The following is a 21,409-nucleotide window of genomic DNA, read 5'->3' as shown; positions in this document are numbered from 1 at the left end:
ATTGTTATGTTTTCTTGAATAATTGACCCCTTTATCATCATGTCCTGGCCGTCTTTATCCCTGATAACTTCCCTTACTTTGAAGTCTACTCTCTGAATTTAATATAGCTCTCCCGCTTTCTTTTGATTAATGTTAACACAATATATTTTTCTCTGTTTACTTTTATCTATTTGTGCCTTTATTTTAAAGTGGATTTCTTGCAGATAACATAGTTGTGAGCTGATTTTTGATCAGTTCTGGCAGTTTGCATCTTTTAAAGATTTTTTTTTTTTTTGATGTGGACTATTTTAAACTCTTTATTGAATTTTGTGCCAATATTGCTTATTTTATGTTTTGCTTTTTTGGCCTTGTTCCATGTGGGATCTTAGCTCCCAACCAGGGATGGAAACTGAAACCCCTGCATTGAATGGCAAAGTCTCAACCACTGAACCACCAATACAGTATTATTAACTACAGTCATCGTGTTGTACATTCAACCTCTAGATGCATACATCCTACATAATGACAACTTTCTACACTTTGGTCAACACCTCCCAGAACCCGGTAACCCCTGTTTTACTCTCTGCTCCTCTATATTCACTTTTTTTTATTCCACATACACATGAGATTGTGAAATTTTTTCTTTCTCGTGTTCCCTTGTTGTATTTTCTGTTGCTTGAGGAAAAGACTAATTCTATTAATATACAGAAGATTCGGCTATTTCACTTGTAATTATAAAAGCCTGGGCACAGGTGATGGTTAGCAGAAGACTAAACAGAACTGACAATAAAACCCACACAAGCCTAGATGAAGTCCTATTTCTCAACTCTGTGGGGCTTAGGACACAGTGTTAGGCCTCAGTTTGCATCTTTTAATTGATCCATTTACACCATTGACATTCAAAGTGATTATTGATTTAGTTGGATTAATGTGTACTGCATTCATTACTGTGTTTTCTGTTAACATTTGTTGTCCTTGTTCTTTGTTGCTATTTTTGTCTTCCACTTTCTTACTGCCTTTTGTGGTTTAATTGAGCATTTTTTATGATTCCATTTTCTTTCTTTACTTGGCACATCAGTTATACTTCTTTTTTTTTTTAAGCTTTTTAGTGGTTGCCCTAGGATTTCCAATATATGTTTACAACGAATCCAAGTCCACTTTGAAATAACACTATTCCACTTCACAGGTTGTGTGAGTATATTATAACAATAAAACAGTCCTAATTATCTACTCTAGTTCCTTATATCATTGCTGTTATTCATTTCACTCATATATAAAGCATAAATAGCACATATATACAAAATATATATACATAAGCATCCATAATATATGCATAATATAAGTTTATACATATGTAAAACATATATCAGCATAACATATACATGGCAAATAAATGGGGAAACAATGGAAACAATGAGAGACTTTATTTTCTTGGGCTCCAAAATCACTGCAGATGGTGACTTTAAACATGAAATTAAAAGACACTTGCTCCTTGGAAGAAAAGCTATGACCAACCTAGACAGCATATTAAAAAGCAGAGACATTACTTTGCCAGCAAAGGTCCATCTGGTCAAAGCTATGGTTTTTCCAGTAGTCATGTACAGATGTGAGAGTTGGACTATAAAGAAATCTGAGTGCCAAAGAATTGATGCTTTTGAATTGTGGTGTTGGAGAAGACTCTTGAGAGTCCCTTGGATTGTAAGAAGATCCAACCAGTCCATCCTAAAGGAAGTCAGTCTTGAATATTCATTGGAAGGACTGATGCTGAAGCTGAAACTCAAATACTTTGGCCACCTGATGCAAAGAACTGACTCATTTGAAAAGACCCTGATGCTGGGAAAGATTGAAGGTGGGAAGAAAAGGGGATGACAGAGGATGAGATGGCTGGATGGCATCACCAACTTGATGGACATGAGTTTGAGGAAGCTCTGGGAGGTGGTGATGGACAGAGGAGCCTGGTGTGCTGCAGTCAGTGGGGTCACAAAGAGTCGGACATGACTGAGCAACTGAACTGAACATATATGTAACAAGTATACATAAGTGTACATTCCTGGTATTATTATTTTGAATAGACTATTATCTGTTAGATCAATTAGAATAAGGAAAATGTTTTTATTTTGCTTTTATTTATTCCTTCTTCAGTACTCTTCCTTTATGTTGAATCTGAGTCTCTCACCTATATTATTTTTCTTCTTTCTAAAGAACTTAATATTTCTTGCAAAGCAAATCTACTAGCAACAGATTCCCTCAAAAATTTTTTTCTCTTTTTTTTTTGCCTGAGAAAGTCTTTACTTTTAAAAAAAATTCTTCTTCACTTTTAAAGGATAATTTCACACTTTACAGAGTTCTTGGTTGGTGGGATAATTTTTTTCTCTCAACACTTTAAATATTTCAGTCTATTTTTATTTGCAGAGTTTCTGAGGAATGGTCACATGTAATTGTCTTTGTTCCTCTATAGGTAAGGTAGTTATTTTCCTCTGGCTTCTTTCAGAACTTTTTGTCTTTGATTTTCTGTAGTTTGAAAATGGTATGCCATGATATGGGCTTTTTGGCATTTATTGTGCCAAGTATTTCTTCTTTGCCCCTCTCTTTCTTCTACTTCTGGTATTCCCATTATGTGTATGTTACACCCTTTGTGATTGTCCCATGGTCCTCAGAGGCTCTCTTCCTCTTCCTTTTTTTCCCAGTCTTTGTTCTCTTTGCCTTTTAGTTTTGGGGGGTTCTATCAGGATATCTGTATACTCAGTTTCTTTCCTTAACTGTGTCCAGTTTATTCATAAGCCCATCAAAGACATCCTTTTGTTTTTTTGCAGTGTTTTTACCTCTAGAATTTATTTTTTGTTCTTTTTTTAGAATTTCCATCTTCGCTTACGCTCTCTGTTGTTTTTTATTTATTTTGAGTTTTGGCTGTGGTGGGCGTTCGTTGCCGTGTGCGGGCTTTATCTAGCTGTGGTAAGTGGGTGCTGTTTGTTGTGGTCCTCAGGCTTCTCATTTCAGAGGCTTCTCTTGTTGCAGAGCGTCGGCTGTAGGGTGTGCAGGCTTCTGTAGTTGTGGTGCTCGGGCACAGTACTTGTGGCTTCCAGGCCCAGTAGTTGTGGTGCGTGGGCTTAGTTGCCCCGTGGCATGTGGGAATCTTCCCAGATCAGGGTGTCCCTACGGTGCAAATCAGATTCTTAACCACTGGACCACCAGGGACACCCTGGCTGTCTGTTCTTGCATGCTGTCTTATCCATCAGAGCTCTGAGCATGTTAATCATAGTTGTAAATCCCCAGTCTGATACTCCAACATCCTAGCTATGTCTGGTTCTGATGCTTATTTATCTCTTCAAACTGTGGAGTTTTTTTGCCTTTTGGTATGCTTTGTAATGTTGCCTTGTAGCTGAACGTAGTGTTCTGGGTTGAAGGAACTGCTGTAAATAGGCTTTTAGTAATATGGCGATGAGGTGTGGGAGGTGAGGTATAGTCCTGTGATTTGGGCTCAGGCTCTAAGTGAGCTTGTGCCTCTGCAGTGTGAACTTCACAAGTGTTTCTCAGTATTTTTATTCCCCCTTAGGTGGGACAGGATGGCTAGAGTGGGCTGGAGTTGGGTATTTCCCTTCCCACAGGTCATCTGGGCTCCAGTAATACCCAGGTTAGGCTTTGGTTAATAGTTTTCCTGGAAGGCAGGCCTTGTTAAGAGCAGAGAGCTCTGGAATATTTAAAAATTATTCCTTTGCCGCTCTCTGTGCAGAAACCAGAGGGGATTTTTCTCTGGTATTCACTGTGGGAACCTTGTTTAGCCCTGGAGGTAAGTCTCACAATACTGTGAGCTCCCCTGTGACTGGGTCTCTGGAGTTTTTAACTCACAGAGGTGTGTGTACTGAGCCTCCAGCAAGTCAGCAGTTGCAGTGAGTTTTCCTCCCCTGGCACTGGTTCCGTAGTTGAGTCTCTGCTCCAGGAGGCTGTGACTCCCTGTGTTGGCCTGTCTTTCCAATACTGGGGGTGGCGGTATGCCCTGTGTCCTCCCCTCACTTATGGATCCAAGAAGTGGCTTGTTCCTTCAGTCACTGTTTCCCCAAGTTCTCACTCCTTGAACTGCTATTTTCTGGCCATTCTGTACTTTGCTGTTCACCCAGGACCTTCACTCAGGGTGTGTCCTTCTGCCCGACGTGCCCCATCTCATCTGATTCAGTCCCTCGCCAGCCAGCCCTGAAGGGACGGTGGGAGGGAGGAGGCAAGGTGGGGCTCTCTCCCTGGACACCTGCAACTAGAGCACCAGCGCTTTCACTGATTTCCAACAGGTGAAGTATTTCTGTGCTCCTAAAAATGTTAGAAAGTCACCAAGAGATGATCCCTTTATTTTACATGTTAAAAAGTTGACACTTTAGAGAGGTAGTGAAACCTCAGAAAAGTGTCTCGGGGGCTCTGAGGAGCTCAGTTCTTTATGTCTCAGGACAGAAAGAGTTCATTGAGAGGCAAAGTGATAGATAAGCAGTGGTTTATTAGAACAGGATGCTCATGAGATTTACAAGCGGGCGGGCAAGAGGGTGCCCTCCCCAAGAACTTAGTGGGCTGCAGTTGTATAATCAAAGGAGAAGAGGGGAGGGGAATAAGACCACCTTCTTCCTCCTTCTTTGAGTCTTTAACTCTCCCAACGTGCTGGGTAGGGGAGTTTTTGACCCTGGATGGCCCATCCAGGGCTGTCATGGTGCTGTGGAAAAATGATTTCAAATCTCAGTTTAATGAGGGTCTTTCACTTTGAAATGTCACCTTACCCAAATTATTGTTTTTTTATGTGTGCAGAGAGCATATCTGGGGTCGTTAGCTTACTGACATCACTGGGTGGGGTGTGGGTCTCATTCCTCCATTGACTTATTGTTTGAGGGCATGTCTCGTGCTTCTGTTTCATGGTTTTGTTGCTAGGCAGACCTGTTTCTTGAGTGATCATTAACTTACAGGGATCTCCCATACTTTTTTCTGTAATTACTGTCCTTTATTGGAATTAACTATTTAATCACCTACTGTATCCCTTTTCTCTGTCCCTATTAGTAAGGTGACTTACTCAAGACACATAGCAAGTATGTGGAAGATCTGAAAGGCACCGTGGTGCCTTGATTGGAGCCCAGTGTTCCTTCCACCCCTCGTTCTAAGAACATATTTAGGAAATGATTGATTTGCCAGAGTTTCATGTCTGAGCAGTTCCATCTGCCCTTAAAGTTAGATAATGGAATGGGGGAGTCAGACCCATAACACTGGGGGCTTTCTGATTATGGAGTGTGTTTCCCCTAAAAAAGTGAGCAAGTGTCACCTTTGCTTTAACAATGACAGTTCACATTCAGGGTTGAAGGTCACACTAGGAGTTATCTTTTATCCGCTGTGCCTTCTCACCATAGCCCAGTGATTAAGAACCAGCCACCCAAGTTCAGTTCCAGCTCTATGACTTAAAGCTGCTTGACTTGGGCAGGTTACTTAACTTTCATTTGTAAAATGGGGGTAATAATCACACATACTTTGGGAGATGAACATGATGGTGATGATAATTTAATGCATATAAACTACTTTGAGCAGCACCTGACCCTCACTAAGTATTAGATGAGGGTTAGTTGCTGCCTTTGTTGGGGGAGACACAGCTCATGGCAAAGCCATTCTCCACGGGGGTCCAGGGGGCCACTTTTCTGTAGAAACCCTGATGTCTGTTGGTTGGCATATGGATCTTAGGTGTTTAAGGTTTTTGTTTTCTTTTTTTGCTTGCAGCGTGCTTAAAAAATGTTTAAGTATTCAGTAAAATGCTTAAGATGCACAGAGATTTTTTTGTTTTTTGAGAGGTTTTAATGACCATAGAAATATTAAAACAAATTTCTGTATTATAAATTAATGGCTTAAAAATTGCATATATTTTATATAAATTTAAATGGTCTTTTAGAGTGTCATCAGGGCTTAAGGGGTAATTGAATGCTTGTCTGCTATGTTTTTATTCCATTTATCAATACAGTTGAAACTCTCCTAACCAGCTTCCACCAGCTCCCCTGTTTACCTGGTATTTTAAATTCTTTCTACAGAGCCGTGGTCCTCAGTGACTGCAGGAGATTAAGGGCTACTGTAGGGCACCCTGTGCCCCTACTCCCACCAGCCAGCTGCAAACTTACCAAGAGTCAGCTGACTTTGTTCCTAACTAGTTAATGCTAACTAGTTGTACATGTTCTTGTGATTATATAATTGAGTGAAATACTTAGTAAACCCATAAGATGTTAAAATCAGTTGCTTTTTCTGTGAAAAAGCAAGTTAAATGCTTGGGGGAAATTTGATAAAGGTGAGTCACTAAAAAATTGCCAGGATGTGGGTGACACAGTTGGTGAAAGATAGGAGGAAGAAAAATTGTTCAAAACCTGTAAAGATTCTATGCTTAGATTGTTTCACAACTGTAAGTCCCTAATCTACTTTTTAAAAAGAAGCAAAACAAATTTAGAAAAGTTAGATAGTATCTTATGGGTGTGATTTATCCAAGAAAGAGACCAGGTTGCTGTGGTCAGTAGCCCCAGACTCAGGAAGAAGCCTTGGCTGGCCTAGCTCAGGGGGCTGGCACGTCAGTGCATGCTTATGAAGGCATGTGTGCCTTCACCGGTTCATGTGTTTAAGTTACTGTTAAATGGTTTCCTGCTTTAAAACAATGTTTCCATTAATCTACTAATAGTCCAGATCACTTCAGGTAAAAGAATTGGCTCTCGTGTGCAATTCTGGCTGACCCTTGTGTGAGTGTGCATGCTCGGGGGTGGGAGTGTGACTGCCCTGGAGCCGTGCAGAATTTGAGCGAGGTGGGTATGCGTGGGAGGTGCTCGGGCTGCAGCCGTGCTGTAGGTTATGTGATGGCGGTGAGCACAGCCCTGTGGTTCTGTGGGTCTGGACTGGGCGTCCATCCAGGCGCTCAGCCGTGCCTGACACACGAGTGAGCAACAGGAGTGGGGTCTTACTGCGGCTCGTGCTCTTGGTAGTCAGCCTGGGTTTTGGAATCACAGCTCTGCTGCTCATTAACTGTGTGATGTTGAGCCAGTTTCTTAACTTCTCTGAGCTTTATATTCTCCATTAGTAAATTGGCATGTGTGTGTTTGTGTGTGTGTGTGAATACCCTTCCCTATTGGTTGGGTGTGAAGGTTAAGGTTATTAATAAGAACTGCCTGGCTGAGTGTCTGACTCAGCGTGAGTGCTCAGTAGAGAGTGCTTACCCAATCCAGTGCTGCTGGTATTGCTGCTACTGTCGTTACCCTGCCTTCGTTGAGCCAGTAAGTGAAGTGGGTCTTTATTATCCATCAGTGGAGAGGGTGCCTATCTGGAGGATGGGTGTGGAGACTGGGTTGGCTAAGGAAGTGTCCTTATCCTTCCAGTCTTGCCTCTGATGGGTCTTCCGCTGGCCCTGCCGCTAGCCCTGCTCTGACCCTTTTTTCTCCCCCTTTGAGCCCTCAGGCCAGGTAGATACAGTTATTCCCATGAATTGCTGGTGCTCTCAGGAGACTGTTCTGGTTTGGCTGGCTAGGACCATGGCTGGTGGCTCATCTTGTCTATAGCAGAGGGCCTGGCCTAAAGCAGGGGGATGACTGGTGAATTTGGGGAAGTCATTCATGCCCAGTAGCTGTAACGTGGTATTCATCTGTGGTTTTCCCTATAAAGCTGAGCTATGTTTATACCAAGAAAGAATTTAGTCACCATACTGCTGCCCCACACTGACAATTTAAAGCCTGGCCTCCCAGAGAGGCGAGTGTGGAGGAGAGTGGCCAACTCCCTGGCTGGTGGAATTTCAGTGATTGTACTAGCTGGCCGGGCTGTCTGTGCCCTGCTGCATCAGCGCCCAGTCCTTGCTGACATCTCCTGGGAGTGGGGTTCACGCTCAGCACCTCTGTCCCAGCTGTCCTTGCCACCTCCACTGGCCACGCACTTCCAGGAAGCCATGCATCAGAAGGGGCACGGTTGTGTGACACCACCCTGAAAATCGCTGCAGTTGTGAGAGGAGCGATGGCTGTGGCATACAACCCTGGCTGGGATGTGTGGTCATCCTCCTTGACGCGGGAAACAGAGAACTTAGGTGCCTTGTTCAGGGCCACCAAGGGAGGACAAGATTGGCCCACGTCTGCCATGGTCTTGCCTGGAGAATCCCAGGCACGGGGGAGCCTGGTGGGCTGCCGTCTATGGGGTCGCACAGAGTCAGACACGACTGAAGCGACTTAGCAGCAGCAGCAGCCATGGTATTTAGAATTGGGGGCTGGGAAGGAGAAACTGCCAGCACCTGTTACCCTCTGCAGGGCCTGGGCCCACCTGTGGCAGGAATCCTGCTCTCAGTGACCTCAATCAGTCCTCACCACTAGTTCAAGCTTTGCAGGAAGAGTCTCCTCGCCTTAGGCTTCAGGCCGTACTGCTGAACGTGGCCTCGAGGGCCAGAGGGCTCATCTCCCCCTTCCGCTTCCTACCCACCGACCTTCCACCCCTCCCCAGTTTCAGGCCTGCTTGACCTCTTTCATTTCTGCAAACACGCTGTCTTCCCTACAGGCCCTGCCTCAGGCTGACTTTTTGCTGGGAGGACTCCCTCCTCCTGGTGACTCCCGGTCACCCTTCATAGGAGCCTCGTTCTAATCACCCCTGTGCTTTCATTCACAGCCTTACTTCCACTTATAATTATCCTGTTTCTTTGTGTTCTTGTCTGTGGCCCACCTCCCAGGTAGGGGCTGGGAGCTCCAGGGGCAAGGACCCCGTTTGTCCTGGCCAGGTGTATCCCCAGCTCTGCACATGGGCTCTTGTGTGTGGCGGGTGTCTGCAGCCTGCTGGAGGAAGGAATGATGAATGAAAGAAAGGCTCAGTACCCTTCTGGCCCAGAAACATTCTCTGTTCCTGCTCCTCAGGGTTTGTCTGTCCTCAGCCCTGCACATGTGTGTGGGTGGCACTGTCCATACCCTCCTGCCAGGGACTGCAGTTCCTTGGGTGCTGTATTTTCTATTTGGCCTCCTGGGTAGGGCTTTCTCTCTAAGGAAGCGTTGTTTACCTTTTTGACTGGGAATCCACAGCAAATAATATCTATTCATACATAATGGCATAGTGTTTGTAAGCACACAAAACAGACAGACATTTCGTAGAATTTTAATTATTACATCTAGTAAGGCTAAGTACTGTTTTTTCTTCCAGTGTATTAAAACAGTTCTCATCATGACCCTCAAAATTGATTTTGTGGCTCTTTAGTTCAGTCTCCTGACCTGCTAATGGGTTGCCGCCCATAGTTTGAGAAACGCTGCTCTGAAGGCTGCCCTGGCTGTGCACTGCCGCTCTCAGTCATCTTTGCGTCTTCTTTCCCCTCTTCCTGTGTGGCATGCATGCTCCCTTGGATAAGAGGTGGTCCCTCCCTGCCTTTGAGGCACTTACAGTCCTCAGGGGAGACAGACGGGCAGGTAAGGAGTCCTGTCACAAGGCACTGTAGGATGCAACTGAAGGCTGAACCTAGCATGTCACCCTCCCTGGGTGCACTGAGAGGGTGGTGGGGGAGATGTTTGGGAGGGCCAGGCTGTGCCGTGGAGGATGAGTTTTAACTTGGGACTTGAAGTGTGAGGTGGGACCTGCCAAAGGAAAGGGCAAGTGCAGAGACACCTTTGCAAAGGTATGGAAGGCAGAACAGGGTCTCATGAGTTCACCAGTTCATGTGCTGGGAGCGTAGGCTGCTGAATGGAGGTGATGACTGAAGAGTTGCTGAAGAGGCCAGGAGGCCCAGGGTGAAATGATGGGGTAGTTAGTGTCTGTCCTATGGGCAGCAGGGAACCAGTAGAGCTCTACCTGCCCAGAAATTCTATGATGAGATTATTTTCACTTTGATTCTTTTTTTTGGGGGGGACAGTGCACATTTTTTACCCCCCATCAGTTCAGTTCAGTCGCTCGGTCATGTCCGACTCTTTGCAACCCCATGGAGTGCAGCACTCCAGGCCTCTCTGTCCATCACCAACTCTCGGAGCTAACTCAAACTCATGTCCATCAAGTCAGTGATGCCATCCAGCCATCTCATCCCCTGTCGTCCCCTTCTCCTCCTGCTTTCAATCTCTCCCACAGGAAACCCCAATTTATATATTTTTCTTTTTTTTCTTAATATATGTATTTTATCCAAGTATGGTTGACTTACAGTGTTTCAGGTGCACAGCAGGGTGATTCAGTTATACGTACACACATATGTTACTTTTGAAATTGTTTTCCGTTATAGGTTATTATAAGATAGTGACTATAGTTCCCTGTGCTATACAGTAAACTGTTGCATATCTATTTTTTTTAATTAGAAATCTAGCATTCTAGTAATACTAAGTCAAATGTGGAATCCAAATGTCATAAATTTTTTAGTTAGGCAAAAATCTGTAAGTTTTGTAGGGTATATATTATGCATATATATATATATATATATATATATGTATACAAAAGCTTTTCTACTGCTCTTGCTAAAGGATTGAGAAAGAACATCAAAAAAAAAAAAAAAAGGAAGAGATGGAGAAATTGGAAAACATGAACTAAATGAAATGGGAGCACTGAGTATGAAACAGAAAAAGTGAAACAGACTAGATAAAACTAAAAGATCATCATATAGTCCAGTTGTTTTTAAACATGAGGCAGTGAACATTTTATTAGATGTTTGTTCTGATGACTTTAGAATTGGTGAACTCATTATCCATATTAAATGTATAGGATGATTTGGAAAGGGCCTTTCTGATGACACTTCTTTCCCAAGTCATTATATCAACAGTAAATATATTTTAACTTTAGACATGATGCTCCAAACTTCAATGCCTGTTGAAATATGGACTGTAACAAAAAGTAGTCTTGCAAAGCCCATGGTTCTAAGGGCAGTAGCTTGTTGGAGACCGGTTGTATTTGTTTGCTCTGGCTGCTGTTGACAATTACCATAAACTCGGTGGGTTAAAACAACATGAATTCATTCTGTTAGAGTTCTGGAGGGCAGAAGTCCAAATCAGTCTCACTGGGCTAAAGTCAAGGTGTCAGCAGGCTGGTTCCTTCTGGAGTCTCTAGGAGAGAACACACCCCTGGCCTCTGCTAACTCCTGGAAGCTGCCAGCATTCCCCAGCCCATGGCCACATCGCTCTACTTTTTCTCTCTGGTCCCTTAGCCAGCTCCTCTTCTTATAGTGGCATCTTCCTGTGCCTCCCTCTTATAAGGACACTTATAATAACATCCAGGGCTGTCTCAGATCATCCAGCCTAATTTCCTCATCTCAAGATCTCAGTCACATCTGCAAGTCCCTTTTGGTTATTTCTGCCCTTTTTTTTTTTTTAAATAAATCATTTCAGATAACATTGTCCTGGTGTCCTTGTACATATGTCTCCATATCCTTGTGAGGCTCTCTCTGAATCATTGAGTGTGCAAGAGGAGACACTGCATCTTTGGATAGCTGTTGCCAGTCAGAGCCCGGCCCGCCCTACTTTTTGTTTCTCTTGCTGGGGCTTGTAGTCAGGAGGGATAGAGCTGATTGGGCACTCCGGAGGTAGCCTGCCCTCCTTTTGCAGTTGTCTTCCTGCCATAGGCAAGGTGATGATAGAGCCCCGACGTTGGCTGTGCAGGGTGTTTGTGGAGCTTTGAGCTCTTGAAGGATTTGATGAGGTATTTTTCCAGCCATTCTGTCAGCTTATAAGATTCTAGCTGATTATCAGAGTCGAAATGAATATTGAAATTATTACTGTTTTAGATAAACCTTTTAAACTGTATGTAGAAAAATCAAACTAAAATATGTGAACCTTAGAACCAGAGGTTTCCTTATTAATTATATAGTTGCTGGCGTTTGGGTTTTTTGTCTGTTTTTTAACTTTCATTGGAGTTCAGCTGATATGCAGTGTTGTTGCTGGTGCTGGTTTGTAAATGTTCAGCCTGATGCAGCCATCAAGGTGACATTTGGCTGTCCGGTGGTCCCTGACTTTACCTTTCAGATCAGAGTAGCTTAGTGTTTATTGAACAAAACAGCAGGCACCTAGTACGGTGCCTGGAAGGACACAGAAGTTCTGCTCAAAGATTTGTCAAATGACCTTGGGTTCTTTGAAGAACAGCACTGTCCAGGAGTGGCCTCAAGCATCAGCCAGCAGAGCCCTGTTATACTGGTTGTGAACTCTTGAGTAGTGCGCTGACTCGTGCAGAGCCCTCTGCTGCCGGGAGGGGACAGGACAAGGGGCTTGAGAAGCGTGTGCTCTGCTGACCCCCATGCGGCACAGTCACAGAATCGGCTCTCACCACATAAGATCGAAAAGCAGCAACTAGTGTTTCAGCTTAAAGAGGCTTTCGCTTTGAGCCTGATCCCGTTTCTTCATCACCTAAGGCTTGGCAGGTGGTACCTCCCGCAACCAAGGCTCAGTCTCTTGGCTGCAGGTGAGAGCATGGTGTTTGCACATGAGGGCCCCGAGACAGGGTAGGAATGTAGGAATGGCATGGCCAAGCTGGGGAAGTCCTAAGTCATGTAAATCGCTCATCTCTCTCCCCAGACATGTTCAGTTCTTCCCTGCTCTCTCAGTCCTTCTTCTGTATCCCTTTAAGGACCAGAGCTGAGTAGCATAGTTCTAAGGCTCAGGCAAATGGCAAGAAGAACTTAACTCCTCGAATCGATAATGATGGAGATAACCTGTGGCATGTGAGTGAACGCTGCTGTGAGACCTTGGCTCTGACAGGGCCAGGGAAACTTTACCGTGTAGAGGGTCCAGGGGTGCCTCTACTCAGCAGTTGTATCAAAGAAATGAGAAAAATCATATGAAGCTTTTGTGCGAGTTTCTTTTTCTTCTGAGCAACTATTTTGAAATAGCTTTCTCCCCGATGGTATAATTTTTATAAAATTGGACTTTACCACAACATTGCATATTGGGTTATAGTGGGGAATTTCTTGGGGAATTCCTCTGTGCAGTTGTCTGTGAATTTCAGTGGAGTGAGGGAAACATAAGTGTATTAAGTAATTTCTCTACATTCTTCTAAATTCTTAAAGCACTTTGATGAAATTCAAACAAGGCAAAAAAATCATGCTTTCAGAAATGTAAAACATTGAAAAAATGACTGTTTTACCTGAGAATATCATCTGATTCACACTAGAGTTGAGGCTACCTCCCCCCCTTACCTTTAATCTGCCTCAGAAAACTGAATGATGCACATTTCTTCCTCTTCTTTATTTTAATAACCTTACTGAAGTGTAATTTACCTGTGTTAGGTGTACAGGCTGATGGAGTTTAGAAATTATACATAGTCATGTAAACACATATATAATCAAAATATAGAGCATTTCCACCACCCTATAAAGTTCTGTCGTGCCCCTTTATATGAAATTTTTAAGGATTTTGTGTCTATGGAATCATGCTATGTGTAGTCTTTTGTATTTGTCTTCTTTCATGAGCATCATCTTTTTGAGACTCATCTATATTGTTGAGTGTTTTCATAGCTCTTTCTTTTTTCATTGCTGAATAGTATGCAGTAAGTATGGATATATCACAATTTGGTTATGCATTCACTAGTTGAGAGACTTTTGGTTTATATCCAGTTTGTGGCTATAATAAATAATGCTTGCTCTGAGTATTCACATCCAAGTCCTATGTGTAGTTGTTCAGTTGCCAAATTATGTCCGACTCTTTGTGACTTCATGAACTGTAACATGCCATGCTTCCCTGTCCCTCAACATCTCACAGAGTTTGCCCAAGTTCATGTCCATTGAATCGGTGATGTCATCCAACCATTTCATTCTCTGTTGCCCTCTTCTCCTCCTGCCTGCAATCTTTCCCAGCATCAGGGTCTTTTCTAGTGAGTTGGCTCTTTGTTTCAGGTGGCCAAAGTTTGGAGCTTCAGCTTCATCATCAGTCCTTCCAATGAGTATTCAGGGTTGATTTCCTCGAAGATTGACTGGTTTGATCTCTTTGCTGTCCAAGGGACCCTTAAGGGTCTTCTCCAGCACCACAGTTTGAAAGCATCAATTCTTTGGCACTCTGCCTTCTTAATGGTCCAGCTCTCACATGCATACATGACTATTGAAAAGACCACAGCCTTGACTGTATGAACCTTGGTCAGCAAAGTGGTATCTTTGCTTTTTAACACACTGCCTAGGTTTGTCATAGCTCTCCCAGCACAAAGCAGTCATCTTCTAATTTCATGGCTGCAGTTATACATCTGTGTGTAGGCATATTTTCATTTTTTGGGGGTAAATATGGGGGATTGGGATTGATGAGCTCTTTAGTTGAGTGTGTATTCAACTTGTTAAGATACTGCCCTACTGTCCTCCAGTGGCTACACCGTTCTGTGTTCCCATGAGCAGTACATGACCTTTGCAATGGTTGCACATCCCTCCCAACACTTGGCATTACCAGTGTTTTTAACTTTAGCCATTGTGGTGGGTGTGGTTCGGTTCAGTTTTAAGTTGCATTTCCCTATTGATTTATAATGTTGAGTATCTTTTCCTGTGCTTGTTGGCCGTCTGTGTGTCTTTGGAGAAATGACTGTTCAGGCCCTCCATCCAGTTTTTAATTGAGTTGTTTTTTCTTTTATTATTGAGTTGTAAGAGTTCTTTGTATTTTCTGAATACAATTCTCTTATCAGATATAGGTTTTGCAAATATTTTTCAAAGAAGAAAATCTTTTTAATCTCGATAAAGTTCATTTTATCATTTTAATCTTTTACAGATTGTGTTTTTTGTGTTCTGTATAGGAAATCTTCGCATAACCCAGTGTCACAGATATTTTCTTGCCTCTTTTCTTCTAGAATTTTAATGGTTTTAATTCTTATTCATTTATATATTTTAAGTTAATTTTTATGTGTTATGTGAGGTAAGGGTTGGAGTTTATTTTCCCCCATACAGATAACCAATTGTAGTACCACTTTTTGAAAAGACTGTCTTTACCCCATTGAATTTCTTGGCATCCTTGTTGAACATCAGTTGACATTCCAGTTCAGATCCAGTTCAGTCACTCAGTCATGTCTGACTCTTTGCGACCCCATGAACCGCAGCACGCCAGGCCTCCCTGTCCGTCACCAACTCCCAGAGTTTACTCAAACCCATGTCCATTGAATCGGGGGTGTCATCCAACCATTTCATCCTCTGTCGTCCCCTTCTCCTCCTGCCCTCAATCTTTCCCAGCATCAGGGTCTTTTCCAATGAGTCAGCTTTTTGCATCAGGTGGCCAAAGTATTGGAGTTTCAGCTTCAACATCAGTCCTTCCAATGAACACCCAGGACTGATCTCCTTTAGGATGAACTGGTTGGATCTCCTTACAGTCCAGGAGGCTCTCAAGAGAGTCTTCTCCAACACCACAGTTCAAAAGCATCAGTTCTTTGGTGCTCAGCTTTCTTTATAGTCCAACTCTCACATCCATACATGACTGCTGGAAAAACCATAGCCTTGACTAGACGGACCTTTGTTGACAAAGTAATGTCTCTGCTTTTTAGTATGCTGTCTAGGTTGGTTATAACTTTCCTTCCAAGGAGGAAGCGTCTTTTAATTTCATGGCTGCAGTCATCATCTGCAGTGATTTTGGAGCCCCCCAAAAATAAAGTCAGCCACTGTTTCCACTGTTTCCCCATCTATTTGCTGGTCCCAAGTGATGGGACCGGATGTCATGATCTTAGTTTTCTGAATGTTGAGCTTTAAGCCAACTTTTTCACTCTCCTCTTTCACCTTCATCAAGAGGCTCTTTAGTTCTTCACTTTCTGCCATAAGGGTGGTGTCATCTGCATTTCTGAGGTTATTGATATTTCTCCCGGCAATCTTGATTCCAGCTTGTGCTTCCTCCAGCCCAGCGTTTCTCATGATGTACTCTGCATATGTTAAATAAGCAGGGTGACAATATACAGCCTTGACATACTCCTTTTCCTATTTGGAACCAGTCTGTTGTTCCATGTCCAGTTCTAACTTTTGCTTCCTGACCTGAATACAGGTTTCTCAGTTGACATTATTACTTGCTTAACATTGTACCATGCTTGTTAGTTTTCTTCCTTTCTTTCCTTTTGTCTTTCTTCTGTTTTATTTGGATAGTTTCTGTTCCACTGTCATCACATTCACTAACCTTTCCTTCTGTGGTGTCACATCTGCTATGAATCCCATCAAGTATATTTTCACCGTAGACATCATAGTTTTATCTCTAGATTTTTAAAAATTGAAGTGTAACTGATTTACGATGTTGTGTTTCAGGTGTATAGTGAAGTGTTTTAGTTATACTTTTTTGAGTTTCTTTTCTATTATAGGTTATTATAAGATATTGAATATAGTTCTATGTGCTATACAGTCAGTCCTTGTTTATTCTATATACAGTAGTGTGTATATGTTAATCCCAAACTCCTAATTTATCCCTTCCCACCTCCTTCCCCCTTTGATAACTATAAGTTTGCTTTCTATGCCTGTGGGTCTGTTTCTGTTTTATAGATAAGTTCATTTGTGTTAGTTTCTTCAATTCCACATATAAGTGATATCATATGATATTTGTTTTTCTCTGTCTGACTTAACTTCACTTAGTATGATAAACTTTTAAGTTCAAACATGTTGCTGCAAGTGACAGTATTTTTTTTTGAGGTTGAGTAATATTCCATTGTGTGTGTGTGTGTGTGTGTGTGTGTATGTGTGTGCTAAGTGGCTTCAGTTGTGTCTGACTGTTTGCAACCCTATGGACTGTAGCCCACCAGGTCCTCTGTCTTTGGGATTCTCCGGGCAAGAATACTGGAGTGGGTTGCCATGCTGTCCTCCAGGGGATCTTCCTGACTCAGGGATCAAACCCACATCTCCTGCGGCTCTTATGTTACAGGTGGATTCTTTACCACTGAGCCACCGGGGAAGCCCCGTTTGTGTGTGTGTGTGTGTGTGTGTGTGTGTGTGTGTGTGTGTGTGTGTGTGTGTGTGTGTGTGTGTGTGTGTGTGTGTGTGTATGTATGTTTACACAGCACATCTTCATTATCCATTCATCTATTGAAAGGCATTTAGTAGGTTGCTTCCATGTCTTGGTTATTGTTAATAGTGCTGCAGTGAACATTGGGGTACATGTATCTTTTGAATTAGAGTTTTCATGTTTTCTGGATATATGTCCGGGAATGGGATTGCCGGATCATATGGTCACTTTAGTTTTAGTGTTTGAAGGAACTTGCATACTGTTTCCCATAGTAGCTGCACCAATTTACATTCCTATCAACAGTGGAGGAAGGTTCCTTTTTCTCTATACCCTCTCTGGCATTTGTTATCTATAGACTTTTTGTTGATGGCCATTCTGACTGGTGTGAGGTGATACACCTCATTGTGGTTTTGATTTGCATTTCTCTAATAATTAGCAGTGTTGAGCATCTTTTCATGTGCCCGTTGGCCATCTGTATGCCTTCTTTGGAGAAATGTCTTATTTAGGTCTTCTGCCCATTTTTCTGTTTGTGTTGTTGTTTTTAAAAATACTGAGATGTATGAACTGTAAGCTGTTTATATATTTTGGAAATTAATCTCTTGGTCAGTTTCATTCTTTGCAAATATTTTCTCCCATTCTGTAAGTTATCTTTTTATTTTGTGTATGGTTTCCTTTGCTGTGCAAAGCCTTTTAAGTTTAATTATGTTCCATTTGTTTATTTTTGCTTTTGTTACCATTACTCTAGGAAGTGGACCTAAAAAAATGTGGCTGCGATTTATGTCACAGATTGTTCTGCTTATGTTTTCCTCTATCTCCAGAAGTTTTGATTTGAGTTTTGTAAACATCTTTCATATCTCTATTTAACATGTTTAACTTTTCTTCTGGCTTCTCAAACATGGGGAAACAGTTTTAATAACTTTTGAAATTCTTTTCTACTAATTTTATTACTTGTCATTTCTGAGTCTGTTTATTGATTTTTCTCCTTAAAATGAGTTCTATTTTCCTACTTCTTTGCAGGCCTGATAATTTTTTTTTTATTGAGTGTCAATATTATGAGTTTTACCTGAGTGCTAGATTTTTTTGTGTACGTGTTCCTACATACATGTATCTTTTGTTTATTTATTTAGTTTTGGCTGTGCTGGGTCTTCTCTGTTGTGTGTGGGCTTTCTCTAGTTGCAGTGAGTGGGGCCGCTGTCTAGCTGTGGTGCCCAGGCTTCTCGTGGTGGCTTCTCTTGCTGCAAAGCACAGGCTCTAGGCTCTTGGGCTCAGTAGTTGTGGCGCACAGGCTTTGTTGCCCCTTGGCATGTGCGATCTTCCCAGACCAGGGATCGCACCCATGTCCCCTGCATTGGCAGGTGGATTCTTAGCCGCTGGACCACCAGGTAAGTCCTACATATATTCTTAAGCTTTGTTCTGGAATGTAGCTTAATTATTCAGAAACAGTTTAAAACTTCCGAAGTTCATGTTCAAGCTCTTTAGGTGATATAAGAACAGCCTTTAGTCCAGGGACAACGTCAGTAACCTTTTTCTGAGTACTCTACCTGATGCCGCAGGAGATCCCACTCTGGCTGGTGGGGCTTTGCAGTATTCCTGGCCCTGTATGAGCCTCAGGGATAGTTCCCTCTGCTCCTGTAGGGAGTTCTTTCCACAGTCACAGGTGACTTTCTTACACACAAGCCTGATACTACTCAGCTGGAGACTTAGGAACCCTCTGACGTTTCTGTAGCCCTCTGTACAGCCTTCTCTCCAGTGCTATGCCCTCTGAACTCCACCTGTCTTGGGAGTCCCATCTCTGTCTTATCAATTCATGGCAGAGCGCCCCTGGATTCCCACTGCCAGCACTATGGCCTGGAAGTCTCTAGGCACTGTCCTTGGTCAGGGGAAGGGCTCGCCTTGTTCGTGTTCCACTGCCCCTTGCAGCCTGATGTCTGAGTGTCTGAGAATCATTGTTTCCTCTGTTTTGTTCGGTTTGTCAGTTATTTCAGATGACTATAAATCTAGTTCCTCTTAGCCCATCTTTACTTGAAGTAGAAATCCCAACCTAGTTTTTAGAAGTTTTAATGAAATAATTTTATCACACAGGCAAGTGTAGATTGTAGTGAGTTGACTACCTGGGTAGCCACTACCAAACTATGTAACATTGTCATATTTCTGCTGCACTTTTAAAAGCACAAATTAAAACATTACAGATACAGCTCAAATCCTCTCTTGTCTCCACGATCTCATTCTCTTGCCTTTCATGGAAGTAACCAGTATTCTGTATTTGATAATTATCATTCTTATGTGGATTTTTAAAGTTTTGCTATGTATGTATGTATCTATAAATGATGTCTATTAGTAGTATTATCTTGAAATTTAAAAAGTAACGTGAATCATGCCATTCTGTTTTTTTTCTTTTCTCGTTCAGCATTTAAAGAATATTTGTCCATATGCTTCATGTAATCTTAGATAGAATGTACATTCCACAAGGACCAGAATATTTGTTCACTAGCAAATCCCAAACACTTAGTGCCTGGCACATAGTAGGCACTTAATTAATATTTGTTGAATGAACAAATTCACTTTATGATGTATAGTATTTGGTTGTATGAATATGCTACAGTTTATTTATCCTCTTGTCAGTAGATGTTTAGGTTGTTTGGGATTTTTGCTAATATGAACAGTGCTGCAGTGGATGTTCTTGCTTGTGTCTCCTTGACACATGTTGAAGAATTTCCTGCTGAGTTGTTGGGCCTTAGGGTAAAACCTCTGCAATTTATCTGTATGTTGCTGAATTGTTCTCCCTGGTAATAGTTCCAATTTATATGTTCCGCCAGCGGTGTATGAGAGTTCTTGTTTCTCCACGTCCTCATCAACATTTGCTATAATCAGATTTTAGTTTTTGCCTGTCATATATATGTGATATTTGTTGTTGCTGTTGTTCAGTCACTAAGTCGTGTCTGACTCTTTGCGACCCCGTGGACTATAGCATGTCAGGCTTCCGTCCTTCAGTATCTCCTGGAGTTTGCTCAAATTCATGTCCATATATGACATTACATTTTGCTTTGCCGTTTTTTAAAAAGTTAAACATTTTGTTTGTCCCAATAGAAATTCAATGTCTTCTTTCCGTCCTGGGAGAGGGCATAATGATAGTCGGAGGAGTGTGTTTTACACCAATGAAGAGTGGGAGCTTCTAGAGCCAAGCCCTAAGGAACTGGAGGAGTCCATGGTTCAGGAAGAAAGGAAGAAGCAGGTTCCTGAAGGCAACAAAGGTATGGATGTGGTCCCTGTTGTCTGTTTGCTCTCGCCTCTGCCATCTGTTAACCCCTCATGCTGTGGGAGACCCTTTGGTCACAGGTATCACTAGGAGCATGAGGCCCAATGGGAGTTCTGTTCTCTCTGTGGGAAACAAAACATAACAGCTTAAAAATGAGATGTCACAAGAAATAAATAAATGTCCTGTCCTATGGTTCTGAGACTTTTTCAGGAAATGGGAAATCCAGAAGTCGTGGTGCTCTTTACAGAAATTCTGTTTTTTTTTTTATAAAAAGAAAACTTTCTATTTATAGAAATGTGTTAATGCACACAAAAGTAGAAAATGTAGTGTCATATTCCACAGCTTTGGCTTCTTTCTTCTCTGAGCTCCTGCCCCTCCTGGCATCTATCAGCTGGGTTATTTTAAAGTAAATTCTAGATATTAATCCATTGCATCTGTAAACATTTTAGTGTGTATATCTAAGAGATGACTCTTTAAAAGAACCATAGCTTCAGCGTTAAACCTAAATACAGCTACAGTAAGTCCTACTTGTCTTCTTCTCCAGTCGTTCTGTAATTGCTTGCAGTTGGCTTGAGCAAATGAGGTGCTAACAGGGCCCCAAGTTTGTTTAGTTGTGTGTCTTTTTAGGTCTCTTTCAGGCTGAACAGCTCTCTGTTTTCTTTTTGTCTTCCATCTACCTTGCTCTGCTTGTTGAAGAAATAGAGTCTTCATGCTGAGGAATTGCCCACATTCTGGATTTTGCTGATTGTATTTCTGTAAGGTCATGTAACAGGCTCCTCCATCCCTGTATTTGCTCATACACTGTTTACACTGTACGCAATATTTCCTGTATACACTATACACAGTATTTCCTATATACACTGTACATAGTATTTCCTGTATACACTTGTCACTAGAACAGAGACCTGCACAGATTCAGGGTTGACTTTTAATTATGACTAGAGTATATTTTGGGGTGGAGTAGGGGCTGAGGGTTTTGTTTATTTCTTGTTGAATTACATCTGGAAGATGTAATATCTGGTTTTCCCTCTTTCTGTGATACTAAGGTCCATCAGGATTTAAGGTGTCAGCCTGACTCATTCATACATTTCTCCATCAGCATTTTGTTAAACAGCCTTTTATGGTCCCACAGCCATGGATCCATTGAGGGAATATCAATGTTTTAAGTGTAAAATAGCAATACGTAATTTTTATATTCTTCCTTGTGTTCGCTTCTGGCACGGGCTGGCAGGAATAGGAGGCAGAGTTTTAGGAAATCTTTACTGAGAGCACGTGTTCACTAAAGGAAATATTTTTCTGTCCCCTGGGAAAGGACCACCATGACTTGCTTTGGTGGGGAGTT

At 42.2% G+C, this 21,409-nt stretch overlaps 1 protein-coding gene across 2 annotated transcripts in view; it reads left to right on the top strand.

Annotated features, from left to right (window-relative positions):
* Positions 1 to 21,409, top strand: part of TBC1D2B (TBC1 domain family member 2B) — an 89,432-nt gene that overhangs the window by 36,600 nt on the left and 31,423 nt on the right. For both annotated transcript variants that reach the window (XM_043922540.1, XM_043922539.1), the window contains exon 4: positions 19,899 to 20,062. In XM_043922540.1, the coding sequence (XP_043778475.1) occupies positions 19,899 to 20,062 (164 nt within the window). The remainder of the gene's footprint in view (positions 1 to 19,898; positions 20,063 to 21,409) is intronic.

Source organism: Cervus elaphus, chromosome 13 (assembly GCF_910594005.1).
Source record: "Cervus elaphus chromosome 13, mCerEla1.1, whole genome shotgun sequence".
Classification (NCBI taxonomy): domain Eukaryota; kingdom Metazoa; phylum Chordata; class Mammalia; order Artiodactyla; family Cervidae; genus Cervus; species Cervus elaphus.
This window is presented reverse-complemented; position numbering and strand designations above follow the sequence as displayed.